We start from the raw sequence: 13,474 nt of genomic DNA, 5'->3' as shown, positions 1-13,474 counted from the left end.
CACTTCAGAACAATAAACAGTCCATGCATGTGAAGTAATGCATGTTAACTGCACGCAATTATCCATATTACTATGTGGGAGGAAAGATGAGATATATTTCAATACAAATTCATTTACCACTAAATTATATGTAAGGTTAAGTTTACAGTACAGTCTAAGTAGTATCCTTATCTTGTAGTTTCACTTCACCAACTTCAGGAAAACCTTTCAATATTACTCTTTTTTTTAGATTCTCTTCCACTTTAATGCCAGCCAGGTGTAAAGATCAGATTATTATATCTTTGTGGCATGGGAGTTCATTGTATTGTTTTTAAAAATATTAAAAGTTCATTTTAGGCCTGCATGTTTACTGAAGGGTTACTTTCGTAAAATGGCTAGAGGGCAGAGGGCCTGACCTGGCTAGTCTGTGCTTAAAAAACTTCTTCAGTGCAGTAGTGTTTGCATAAGGGTGTGTATTGGATCGTGGAGTCATTCAAATGCTAATAAGTAAGGCTGCACATATGGTTTGGAGATGACATAAATATTTCAGAAATAGCGTGCTATTTTATCATTTATATTTTATGTATATATCTTGCACTGCATTCACTTTTACAGTGCATTTTGACTTCATGTAAACCCATTACGCTCATACATATAATCTTCCTTCCAGCCTAATCTTTATGTAAATGGTTTCTCCAGTAAAATGACCTTGTTGAATAATGTTCATTGCTGCACACTGAGTGCACAGATTTTTCCATTTAGGCATTGTGTACAGAGACTTCTCTTTTGCTGTTATCTTCCCTGGCTACGCTTCAGGACAGGGTTTACAATAGCACGTTGAAATGTTTAATGTAGTCCAAGGGGAATTATACAACAGAATAGAGCGTTGTTTGATTTGTGACTGAAAGGCAAAGCAGAGAAGTTTAGCTTGAGCTAAAATGAGTGACTGTATCTGGACTGTGTTCCACTGCAGCGCCATGACTTTTGTGTGTTCACGTATGCACACAAATGTATCAGGTGACACCTTGACTGATGTTGCTTGGATGTTGTGGCCATCTACTCTGGTGGCGAGGAAGGAGACGGATGGAGGGAGCAGCAGACGGGGAGGAGTGGAGGGGGAGAGAGAGAGAGAGAGAGAGAGAGAAACCCCACCTTTATCCCCAACGTGTCTTAACCAGTTTCTCACACAGTCAGCAATGAGCAAACGAACCAGTTTAAGGCTGTGTTGTGCATCCTTACATATAAAAATTTACACAGCTCACTGAACATTATTCCACCAATCAAATTACATTACCTAGATATTACCAAAGGGCTGCAATTATCTCACTCCAATCAAGTACATGTGGAATCACATTTGTGCCCAGGAGAGCATATGTCTCCGACGTTTCCCTTGTTCCCTCTGGAGAAAAGGAGGCACCATCTGCTTGTAAGGCTACACCAACAGGGCAGGCAGCATAGTCTCATTGAACATACTCACCAATAGCAAATGTCACTGATCTGGTTTCCTTTTTTGTTTTCTTTTTTATTTCATGCTTTTATTTATGTCTGAGAGTAATCTGATAATCGAATATTTCTTGAGAAAATGATTGCTGTCTGAATCGTTGACAATCTTTGGCACAATTTATAACTCTTAAATGGTGACTGAAAATAAATCACTAAACAACGTTAGTTTAGCAGGCTTCAAATACATAATATAGACCTAGCCTGCACAGAAGCTTGAACAGATATTCATTGTGAATATGTGTGACGTTGTCCTCATTAAAGGTTCTAACTACCCGAATGCTGACTCGAAATATATCATTATTCTTTTTTTTTTGGGTTATTCATTTTGAACTTTCCTACAGTGCATTCATTTTGATAGATGACTTGCAACCACATGATCAAAATATGCTAGGTCATGAGCGTCCGCCATGATGGTGGATATACTAGGATGGCAGCCGCTGAAAGCGTGTCTGTAAACAATGCTGAATTTTCTCAGTATTACCACGATTTGAACGGTCGAGTGAAGATTCAATACAAAGAGAAGATAGATATGTGTGGTTTTGACACATATTATTGAAAAAAGTCAGACTTTTCTGAAGATAAGACACTTCTACAGACCATCGAGTACCCAGATATCGCGTTCTATCTGGTTTGGCTGCTGAAGAATCAAATCTGACCTTGGGCGAAACATAGCCCATGTTCTGAGTGGGTGCCCAGTCTGGATTGTTTCTATCATATAATTTTGCTGGCGCTCCTAGAAGCGAAATAGTAATACACGTGTTAAAATTATAACAACGAGTGAGTGAACCACAACAAGAAAACGCTCATTTTTTAGCAAAATTCTAGCAACACGAAATAAAATTCTTCCATGATATTATTGAGAAAGCTTTTGAATCTCACCTGAGATAAAATGATGACTGCAAACACAAGCTGTTTTGGTTTTAGCCTCTGTTAGATCAGCCCTGCCGATGTTGTTCAGCCATGCTCGTCTCCTCTCCGTACTAAACCTCAGGGTTTCCTCACCCTCTTTCCGAATCACGGACAGAATTCTAAAAAATCGGAACGTGCTGCAGTCACGAGTACTGTTGTGACCACAACCATCTCATCTCATCTCATCTCATTATCTCTAGCCGCTTTATCCTTCTACAGGGTCGCAGGCAAGCTGGAGCCTATCCCAGCTGACTACGGGCGAGAGGCGGGGTACACCCTGGACAAGTCGCCAGGTCATCACAGGGCTGACACATAGACACAGACAACCATTCACACTCACATTCACACCTACGGTCAATTTAGAGTCACCAGTTAACCTAACCTGCATGTCTTTGGACTGTGGGGGAAACCGGAGCACCCGGAGGAAACCCACGCGGACACGGGGAGAACATGCAAACTCCACACAGAAAGGCCCTCGCCGGCCCCGGGGCTCGAACCCAGGACCTTCTTGCTGTGAGGCGACAGCGCTAACCACTACACCACCGTGCCGCCCGACCACAACCATATACAGCAAAAAGATATGGCAAAGCTAAAAGAACACTTAAAGCAGTGAAAAAACAAAGAGAGTCACACACGCGTGAGTATGTTTTGTATGGAATGTCGCTTGACCTTGCATTTGTATCTCCACCAACATGGCTAACATCTGGGTTTCTATTTTGCTTTGACATCACTTGCAAGTCAAGGATAGCTGCGTATTCTTGAAATTAAACCTGTATATATTGTGATCAATTCTGTCTACGACTAAATTATATATTTTTTAAATACTCACACAACTCACATTGCACAAAATTTATTCATTCATCTTCTTACTTACAGTGGGGCAAAAAAGTATTTAGTCAGCCACCAATTGTGCAAGTTCTCCCACTTAAAAAGATGAGCGAGGCCTGTAATTTTCATCATAGGTACACTTCAACTATGAGAGACGGAATGGGGGGAAAGAATCCAGGAAATCACATTGTAGGATTTTTAATGAATTAATTGGTAAATTCCTCGGTAAAATAAGTACTGTATTTGTCACCTACAAACAAGCAAGATTTCTGGCTCTCACAGACCTGTAACTTCTTCTTTAAGAGGCTCCTCTGTCCTCCACTCGTTACCTGTATTAATGGCACCTGTTTGAACTCGTTATCAGTATAAAAGACACCTGTCCACAACCTCAAACAGTCACACTCCAAACTCCACTATGGCCAAGACCAAAGAGCTGTCAAAGGACACCAGAAACAAAATTGTAGACCTGCACCATGCTGGGAAGACTGAATCTGCAATAGGTAAGCAGCTTGGTGTGAAGAAATCAACTGTGGGAGCAATTATTAGAAAATGGAAGACATACAAGACCACTGATAATCTCCCTCGATCTGGGGCTCCACGCAAGATCTCACCCCGTGGGGTCAAAATGATCACAAGAACGGTGAGCAAAAATCCCAGAACCACATGGGGGGACCTAGTGAATGACCTGCAGAGAGCTGGGACCAAAGTAACAAAGGCTACTATCAGTAACACACTACACCACCAGGGACTCAAATTCTGCAGTGCCAGACGTGTCCCCCTGCTTAAGCCAGTACATGTCCAGGCTCATCTGAAGTTTGCTAGAGAGCATTTGGATGATCCAGAAGAGGATTGGGAGAATGTCATATGGTCAGATGAAACCAAAATAGAACTTTTTGGTAAAAAACTCAACTTGTCGTGTTTGGAGGAGAAAGAATGCTGAGTTGCATCCAAAGAACACCATACCTACTGTGAAGCATGGGGGTGGAAACATCATGCTTTGGGGCTGTTTTTCTGCAAAGGGACCAGGACGACTGATCCATGTAAAAGAAAAAAATGAATGGGGCCATGTATCATGAGATTTTGAGTGAAAACCTCCTTCCATCAGCAAGGGCATTGAAGATGAAACGTGGCTGGGTCTTTCAGCATGACAATGATCCCAAACACACTGCCCGGGCAACGAAGGAGTGGCTTCGTAAGAAGCATTTCAAGATTCTGGCGTGGCCTAGCCAGTCTCCAGATCTCAAACCCATAGAAAATCTTTGGAGGGAGTTGAAAGTCCATGTTGCCGAGCGACAGCCCCAAAACATCACTTCTCTAGAGGAGATCTGCATGGAGGAATGGGCCAAAATACCAGCAACAGTGTGTGAAAACGTTGTGAAGACTTACAGAAAACGTTTGACCTCTGTCATTGCCAACAAAGGGTATATAAAAAAGTATTGAGATGAACTTTTGTTATTGACCAAATACTTATTTTCCACCATAATTTGCAAATAAATTCTTTAAAAATCAGATAATGTCATTTTCTGGATTTTTTTTTCTCATTTTGTCTCTCATAGTTGAGGTATACCTATGATGAAAATTACAGGCCTCTCTCATCTTTTTAAGTGGGAGAACTTGCACAATTGGTGACTGACTAAATACTTTTTTGCCCCACTGTACTTCCTTATGGTCTTCGTCATGTTATGATGATGGGGGACCCTTGAATGCCCTCAGTCGTTGACAATCATGTCTTTTGGCTGCCTTCGTCTGGAGGCATGCCTTGCAGAGCTCCTTTCCCGATGAGAGAGCGGTCTGCCAGGTGCTGCGATTCAGCGCAATCTGGTGCCAGTTGGCATTTATGCCGAAGAGCCGCAGGTCCTCCTTGGCAAAGTCTTTCCAATGCTTATGTGGACGATGCTTATCGCGCTTGCCCTGCTTAAATTCACCAAACAGCAGTTGCTTTGGTGTTCTAGAGTCATCCATTTGTGCCACATGGCCGAGCCAGCGTAGTCTGTTGTTTCGAAGCATGGTCTTGATGGTAGTAGAATAGTTGCGGTGGAGGACCTCAGCATTGGTCTTACGCTGCTGCCACTTGATGTTCATTATCTGTCGGCGCGATCTCTGGTGGAAAACTTCCAGACGGCTGATGTGGTGAACTAAGGTCGGCCATGTTTTGGAACCACGGAGGAGAGATGGTAGAATTATCGCCTTGTAAATGGTCAACTTAGTTGACAGACTAAGGCCTCTCCTGTTCCGGCACCTAGTACACAAAGCACTGAAAGCTGCTGCAGCGCGAGAGACTCAATGTTGGATCTCGGGGTCAAGAGGTGAATCATCTGACATGTTGCAACCAAGGTACGTAAACATGTGTGCATGCTTTAGTGGATGGTCATCGATCATGATGGAGGGGGAGTGATCGGACAGTACATGCATCACCTTCATCTTCAGTAACCTCTTTATCCTGGTCATAGTCAGGATCTAGAGACTATCCTGAGAACACTGGGTTCATTCTCAGGAAATAAAGTACATTATTGTACCTTTAGGGGTACAACAGCTTGCTACTGGGGCGGTACCCTCTAAGGCACTTACCCATACTTACCCTTTATATCTGTGGTCTCCAAACCACGGCCCGCGAGCCAACTACGGCCCGCGGGCAGCGACTTTATGGCCCGCCAAGTGACGTCTAAACAAAGGTCAGGCATGCGCAATGCGATCCCTCCACATCCCTGGGTGCCTTCCGCTAATCACAGAGTGAGTAAAACAATATATCATTGACAGATGAAATACTAACAACAGACAATGGCTACCACTTCAAAGAAACGTAAAGTTGACCGCGAAAATTGCCAGTTTAAACCGGAATGGACGGATGAGTTTTGTTTCATTTTACCGGCATATCAGAACGCTAAGCCAACATGCCTGATATGCATGCAAACTGTCGCAGTCTGCAAGGTTGACAACATCAAGAGGCACTTCAGAACTATGCATGCTAGCTTTAATTCCAACTTCCCAGAACATTCTGATCAACGCAGACAAAAAATAACCACCATGCAGTCTTCTTTAAAGCGCTCAGTTTTTAGAATTGAAACGTGTAACACGGCACATCAAAGGGCAAGAGCAGCGTCTTTACGTGTTTCGTGGAGTCTCGGAAAAGCAAAGAAACCTTTCACAGACGCAGCCATGGTTAAAGAGTGTGCGATTGGTATGGTGGAAGAGGTTTTATGCCACGATATGAAAACCCAGCAAACTGTCGTGGAGCTATTAAAGCAGGTACCGTTGTCAGCCAACACTACCGCAAGACGAGTCGAAGTTTTAGCCGAGGATTGTACATCCAAACTGAAGGCGGATCTCGTTAAAGCAGATGCCATGTCCCTGGCAATAGACTCGTCGTGTGACCGAACGGATATGGAGCAACTGTCTGTTTTTGTCAGATTTTTTGATGGGAATGCATTCAGGGAAGAGCTGCTATGTTTGCTTCCTCTACCTGGGCGCTCAACGGGGGAGATTATCTTTAACGAGCTGACACGGTTCTTTGAGAAGGCTGGCTTGGACGTGGACAAAATTGTGTCAGTTGTCACTGATGGAGCCCCGTCCATGGTGGGACTTCGACAGGGATTGGCGAGCAGGCTGTCCGCAATTAACCCAAAGATGTTGACATTTCACTGCATCATTCACCAGTCAGTGCTGTGCGCGAAACTCGACAACAAAATGAAAGATGTCATGGATTTTGTGACCAGGCTAGTGAATTTCATTCGAGCGAATTCAAGTCTGCAACACCGGGTTTTCCGAGCCTTCTTGGAAGAAATGTCAGCTGAGCACAGAGACCTTTTGCTGCAGAACGACGTGCGCTGGCTGAGCAAAGGCCGTGTGTTGGAGCGTGTGTGTGACCTGCACGCCGAGCTTGTTTCGTTCCTCTCCAGCCTGCAGAGTCAAAAAGCGCAACAGTTCCAGACTTTTTTGACCGATCGGAAGGAGATGGCATACGTGTGTTTTTTAAGCGACATAATGTCTCATCTGAATCACCTTAACCTTAAACTACAAGGCAAGAATCACACTGTTGCAGACATGTACGAAGCTATTGAAGCATTCCAGGGAAAGCTGAACATTTTCGAGAGAGACATTCGAGGGAGAAAGTTGCACTTTCCTCGTTTGCAACAGCACTGTGAAAAGAACGGCATGCGCGAAGATCCAGCAATGGTGCACTTCGTGACCAAACTGGCGGAGAACTTCAAGGAGCGATTTGAAAGCAACCGCAAGCTCTCCCGTGACATCCTCCTTTTTCTGAGACAGCCGTTCTCTGTGACGCCTGATGGCCAGTGGACATCGGAGGCCAAGAAACTGCTGCCTTCTATAGATGAAGCATCGCTTCAGATGGAGGTCTCGGAAATGGCAACATCCGACACGCTTAAAGCGCACCACCAGGAGCGCGAGTTGGCTGAATTCTGGATCAATGTCGACCGTGATCGATTCAGAAACACCAGATCAGTTGCAATGCTCCTTTTGACAAGTTTCCCCTCCACATACATATGTGAAGCCTCATTTTCGGCAATGAACTGTCTCAAAAATGACGCAAGAAACAGATTGTCTGACGCACACCTTGGCGATTGTTTGAAGATTGCCACAACAGAATACAAACCAGACTTCATGAAGGTTGCCTCCTCATCCAGTCACTGCCATCTCTCACACTGATTGGTGAGTAAAATATTTGTGTCTATCAGTAGTAGGCCTATTACTCAGTAAGCATTTTATTATCCCAGACATTTAATATCTGGTCTGTTTGCTCTCTCTCTATCTCTCTCTATCTCTCTCTTCAGTGACTGACGTGGCTGATATGGTCCTGCAGAATCCTCTATCTCTCTTCAGTGACTGATGTGGCTGATGCGGTCTTGTAGAATCCTGCACCTCTCTCTCTCTCTCTCTCTCTCTCCCCGGCTAGGAAGGTGGTTAGTTGTGTATAGTTTGTCCATTGCCCATGTATACTGCTTTTCCTGGCACTAGTGTGGCAGCAGATATAGTTGTGTGGCAGCTGATGTTTTATTTTACATTTTTAAAGAAAGCTGATGTTTTATTTTACATTTGTAAAGAAAGCTGATGTTTTATTTTACATTTTTAAAGAAAGTGATAATTCTGTGCACTGTCTCCCTCCCTCCCTGTGTGTGTGTGTGTGTGTGTGTGTGTGTGTGTGTGTGTGTGTGTGTGTGGAGGATGGTTGTTAGTTGTCCATACTTTGTAATACACAGCCCTTCTGGACACTTAATATTTGTTTTTTTTTTCATATTGCAAAATGTTTGCTACTGCGAGTAGGCCTAATAAAAATTACTATTTTTTTAGTACCACCTTCTGTGTCTTGCATGGCCATGTGGGGTGGGTGGGTTTGGGGTGGGGGGGTGGCTGCGGCCCTTGGCCTCACTTACTGTTCATAATTTGGCCCTCCATGAAAACTAATTGGAGACCACTGCTTTATATACTGCTTGGGAACATATATGTACCTTTTTGACCCTAAAAAGGTACAATCAGTTTCCTTGAAGTCCAGTAACGAGAAAGCCCTAGAGGGTACATTAGTGTAGACTGTACCTTGAAGGACAGAAATGGACTCCTATTGTACCTCTATTTCTAATAATTTGTGAGGTGGGAATACACCCTGGATGGGACCCCAGTTCATCGCAGGGGTTAATAAACAAAATATGTTTCATTGCTTTTCTTCAGCAAATGGGGATCTATCACTAGTGATTGATTTCAAAAGTTCTAAGTGATGTTAATTGCTACATACTGAGTATTATGCCAAAATAAGAGCAAAGTTGTAATACAGTAAAGAATGGATATATTCATTGTGATGCTTTTACATCTTAGGGGAGCTAAATGTCCCCACAAGGCTAGAAATATCTGACAGATTTTAGCTTTATTATTATTATTATTATTATTATTATTATTATTATTATTAATAAACCTTGCTTTAGTCACATTTCCTTCTGGTTACTGAGGTTAAGGCTAGGGTTAGGTTTAGACAAAGGGGTTATTAAAGGCAGGGGAGGTAATTTTGGAGAAACCAGCAAGAGTAACCTAGCTTTTGAAGGTATCCAAATGAAAAATCTCACCCCTTCCCTCCAAAGCCACTCCTCTAAAACACAGGAACACGCACTGCCTGATTACTGCTGCTGGAAAAGTCCACCAGAGAAAGAACTTGGCAGGGGTTGGAGGGTGTAGCGCGTTATAGTAATAGCCGAGCTCCCGAAGTGCTCAAAGCAAAGCTCTATACAGTGGGGCAAAAAAGTATTTAGTCAGCCACCAATTGTGCAAGTTCTCCCACTTAAAAAGATGAGAGAGGCCTGTAATTTTCATCATAGATACACTTCAACTATGAGAGACAGAATGGGGGGAATGAATCCAGGAAATCACATTGTAGGATTTTTAATGAATTAATTGGTAAATTCCTCGGTAAAATAAGTATTTGGTCACCTAAAAACAAGCAAGATTTCTGGCTCTCACAGACCTGTAACTTCTTCCTTAAGAGGCTCCTCTGTCCTTCACTCGTTACCTGTATTAATGGCACCTGTTTGAACTCGTTATCAGTATAAAAGACACCTGTCCACAACCTCAAACAGTCACACTCCAAACTCCACTATGGCCAAGACCAAAGAGCTGTCAAAGGACACCAGAAACAAAATTGTAGACCTGCACCACGCTGGGAAGACTGAATCTGCAATAGGTAAGCAGCTTGGTGTGAAGAAATCAACTGTGGGAGCAATTATTAGAAAATGGAAGACATACAAGACCACTGATAATCTCCCTCGATCTGGGGCTCCACACAAGATCTCACCCTGTGGGGTCAAAATGATCACAAGAACGGTGAGCAAAAATCCCAGAACCACACGGGGGGACCTAGTGAATGACCTGCAGAGAGCTGGGACCAAAGTAACAAAGGCTACCATCAGTAACACACTATGCCGCCTGGGACTCAAATCCTGCAGTGCCAGACGTGTCCCCCTGCTTAAGCCAGTACATGTCCAGGCCCGTCTGAAGTTTGATAGAGAGCATTTGGATGATCCAGAAGAGGATTGGGAGAATGTCATATGGTCAGATGAAACCAAAATAGAACTTTTTGGTAAAAACTCAACTTGTCGTGTTTGGAGGAGAAAGAATGCTGAGTTGCATCCAAAGAACACCATACCTACTGTGAAGCATGGGGGTGGAAACATCATGCTTTGGGGCTGTTTTTCTGCAAAGGGACCAGGACGACTGATCTGTGTAAAGGAAAGAATGAATGGGGCCATGTATCGTGAGATTTGGAGTGAAAACCTCCTTCCATCAGCAAGGGCATTGAAGATGAAACGTGGCTGGGTCTTTCAGCATGACAGTGATCCCAAACACACCGCCCGGGCAACGAAGGAGTGGCTTCATAAGAAGCATTTCAAGGTCCAGGAGTGGCCTAGCCAGTCTCCAGATCTCAACCCCATAGAAAATCTTTGGAGGGAGTTGAAAGTCCATGTTGCCCAGCGACAGCCCCAAAACATCACTGCTCTAGAGGAGATCTGCATGGAGGAATGGGCCAAAATACCAGCAACAGTGTGTGAAAACCTTGTGAAGACTTACAGAAAACATTTGACCTCTGTCATTGCCAACAAAGGGTATATAACAAAGTATTGAGATGAACTTTTGTTATTGACCAAATACTTATTTTCCACCATAATTTGCAAATAAATTCTTTAAAAATCAGACAATGTGATTTTCTGGATATTTTTTTTCTCATTTTGTCTCTCATAGTTGAGGTATACCTATGATGAAAATTATAGGCCTCTCTCATCTTTTTAAGTGGGAGAACTTGCACAATTGGTGACTGACTAAATACTTTTTTGCCCCACTGTACTAAAGAGAATATGGTAATGCATCGACCTTATTTTTGATGGCTTTTGCCACCATTTGACGTTCATACATGCACCACCACAGGGTACCTAGTCTTAAGTGCAAGGCAACATATCTCATAAACACGACCACTGGACAACAACATTTGTATCTTTATTTACATAAGATAGATAGGGTTTTATCCAGCGCTTATTCTTAAAGGTAGACTGCCTTTCGGATTTTTCAAGTTTAGGTCATAAAAAGAATTTTCCCTGACACCCAATTATTTTTGTTTAGTGGACCAAAAGCTACTGAATTCGAATCACAGACTTCCAATTTTATTAGGTTTTTTTTAATTTAACAATTAATGACTTGAGGGCTACGTGGCCCTAAATTCTCTACTATTTTTTCCTGCTTCACCATGACCCAATTCAAGATACTACGTTATGCATCATGTGGTGGGCTTTCCCCATTCGCGCAAGGCATTGTGGAATACAAATTTGAAACAGCAGAGAAAAATGGAGGATGTGAATGAAACGTGAAAGACTGACTACAACAGAAAAAGTAACAGAAAGCAAGAAGAAAAGACGTTATGTTGTGAAGGAAAGGAAACGCAGGACCAAACTAATAAATATTGGCGGTCAGCGAGCACCTCGGTGTGATCAGCTGTTTGTTTAGCGACAGAATGATGGAACTGTCAGTACACGATCAAAGATAAACCTGTAGATGGCAGTAATGCAACACTGTGGATGCCAGCTGCTGTAAAACCCAAAAGAAGAAGAAGAGGAAGGTAAACTTGCACATGCGCACACCAGACTTCCTCTGTTTGCTTCAAGTTTACTCAAATCAAGTTTATTTGTACAGCGCTTTTAACAATAAACATTGTCGCAAAGCAGCTTTACAGAATTTGAACGACTTAAAACATGAGCTAATTTTATCCCTAATCTATCCCCAATGAGCAAGCCTGTGGCGACGGTGGCAAGGAAAAACTCCCTCAGACGACATGAGGAAGAAACCTCGAGAGGAACCAGACTCAAAAGGGTGCACAAAGCGAGCGATTTCATGCACATTATTTGCTCGGGAATCTCCTCAAATTACATAACTTCCCAGCTACAGAATGGCCTGATATTTTGTGAGATATTACAGAAATAAACATATATAACAATGATCAAATTTCAGAGGGAACTAAATTTCACTGATTTTATGAAATTGAAAGGCCGTCTAGCTTTAATTTGCTTATTTTAAAAAAATAACATGGGATAATTTACTAACACATTTTACACTCAGGTGGTGTAGTGGTTAGCACTGTCGCCTCACAGCAAGAAGGTTCTGGGTTTGATCCCAGTGGCTGACGGGGGCCTTTCTGTGCGGAGTTTGCATGTTCTCCCCGTGTCTGCATGTGTTTCCTCCAGGTGCTCCGGTTTCCCCCACAGTCCAAAGACATGCAGGTTAGGTTAACTGGTGACTCTAAATTGAGCGTAGGTGTGAATGTGAGTGTGAATGGTTGTTTGTCTCTGTGTCAGCCCTGTGATGACCTGGTGACTTGTCCAGGGTGTACCCCGCCTCTTGCCCATAGTCAGCTGGGATAGGCTCCAGCTTGCCTGTGACCCTGTAGAACAGGATAAGCGGCTACAGATAATGGATGGATGGATTTTACACTCATCAGGAACTCTGCTTTTACACAGTGCTTAAATATATATTATCCAACTACCTTATGCCTCCTTCACATATAAGAAACCATCTAACATTATCATAATGAATGTTAACAATGAACATGACTATTATTAGTTCTGACAGCTGTCGACTAGCTCACTAGCCTTAGCAATATGTCTGCAATATGGTTTCCTAGCCTTGTGGAAGACTCTGGTCATGTGTAATGAGTTCACAGACAGAGTGTGTACAGGTAGGTATGCCAATCAATTATTTCATTCAGACTAAATGAAATAACTAGATAGGCTTTTTATAGCCATACGACTGCCAGAGATGATGGATTGTTTTTATACCCTGCCCAAATGAGGTTTGGCGGGGGATATAGAAATGGGTTCCCTCCGGCTGACCGTCCAGTCACGTTTTCATTTCCAAGCCATATCTTTAAAACTACTGAAGATATCTTCATGAAACTTTGTATGCATATCAAGCAACATGTGAACTGATGCCTTTTGGTATTTTGGATTTTTGAAAAAAATATTTTACAAATTTTTACATAAAAAATAGATTTTGACTTGGTTTCTAAGAGCAATGTTCGTTTCCGGAGCATATATCCAAAATTATTCATGGTACAGATTTGAAACTTGGTATAGATGTTAATAAGGTGATGTAGCTGTGCCTTTTCATACTAAGAAATCTGAGAAATTTAAATTTTTCATGTTTCCATGGAAACAATTTCAGACTTGGTCTCTCAGGTTAGTCTTAGGTGTAGGTTTTGTTTCCGGAGCAGAAC

The 13,474-nt window shown here is 42.7% G+C and overlaps 2 protein-coding genes across 2 annotated transcripts in view; both read left to right on the top strand.

Annotated features, from left to right (window-relative positions):
* Positions 1-13,474, top strand: part of pde5ab (phosphodiesterase 5A, cGMP-specific, b) — a 133,440-nt gene that overhangs the window by 27,583 nt on the left and 92,383 nt on the right. The gene's annotated exons all lie outside the window — the stretch shown is intronic.
* Positions 6,882-8,528, top strand: LOC132887806 (protein FAM200A-like). Its single transcript, XM_060923456.1, has 2 exons — positions 6,882-7,887; positions 8,010-8,528. Exon 1 carries the CDS (start codon positions 6,904-6,906, stop codon positions 7,882-7,884), a length of 981 nt encoding a protein of 326 aa, XP_060779439.1. The 5' UTR covers positions 6,882-6,903; the 3' UTR covers positions 7,885-7,887; positions 8,010-8,528.

Source organism: Neoarius graeffei, chromosome 1 (assembly GCF_027579695.1).
Source record: "Neoarius graeffei isolate fNeoGra1 chromosome 1, fNeoGra1.pri, whole genome shotgun sequence".
NCBI classification, from domain to species: Eukaryota; Metazoa; Chordata; class Actinopteri; order Siluriformes; family Ariidae; genus Neoarius; species Neoarius graeffei.
This window is presented reverse-complemented; position numbering and strand designations above follow the sequence as displayed.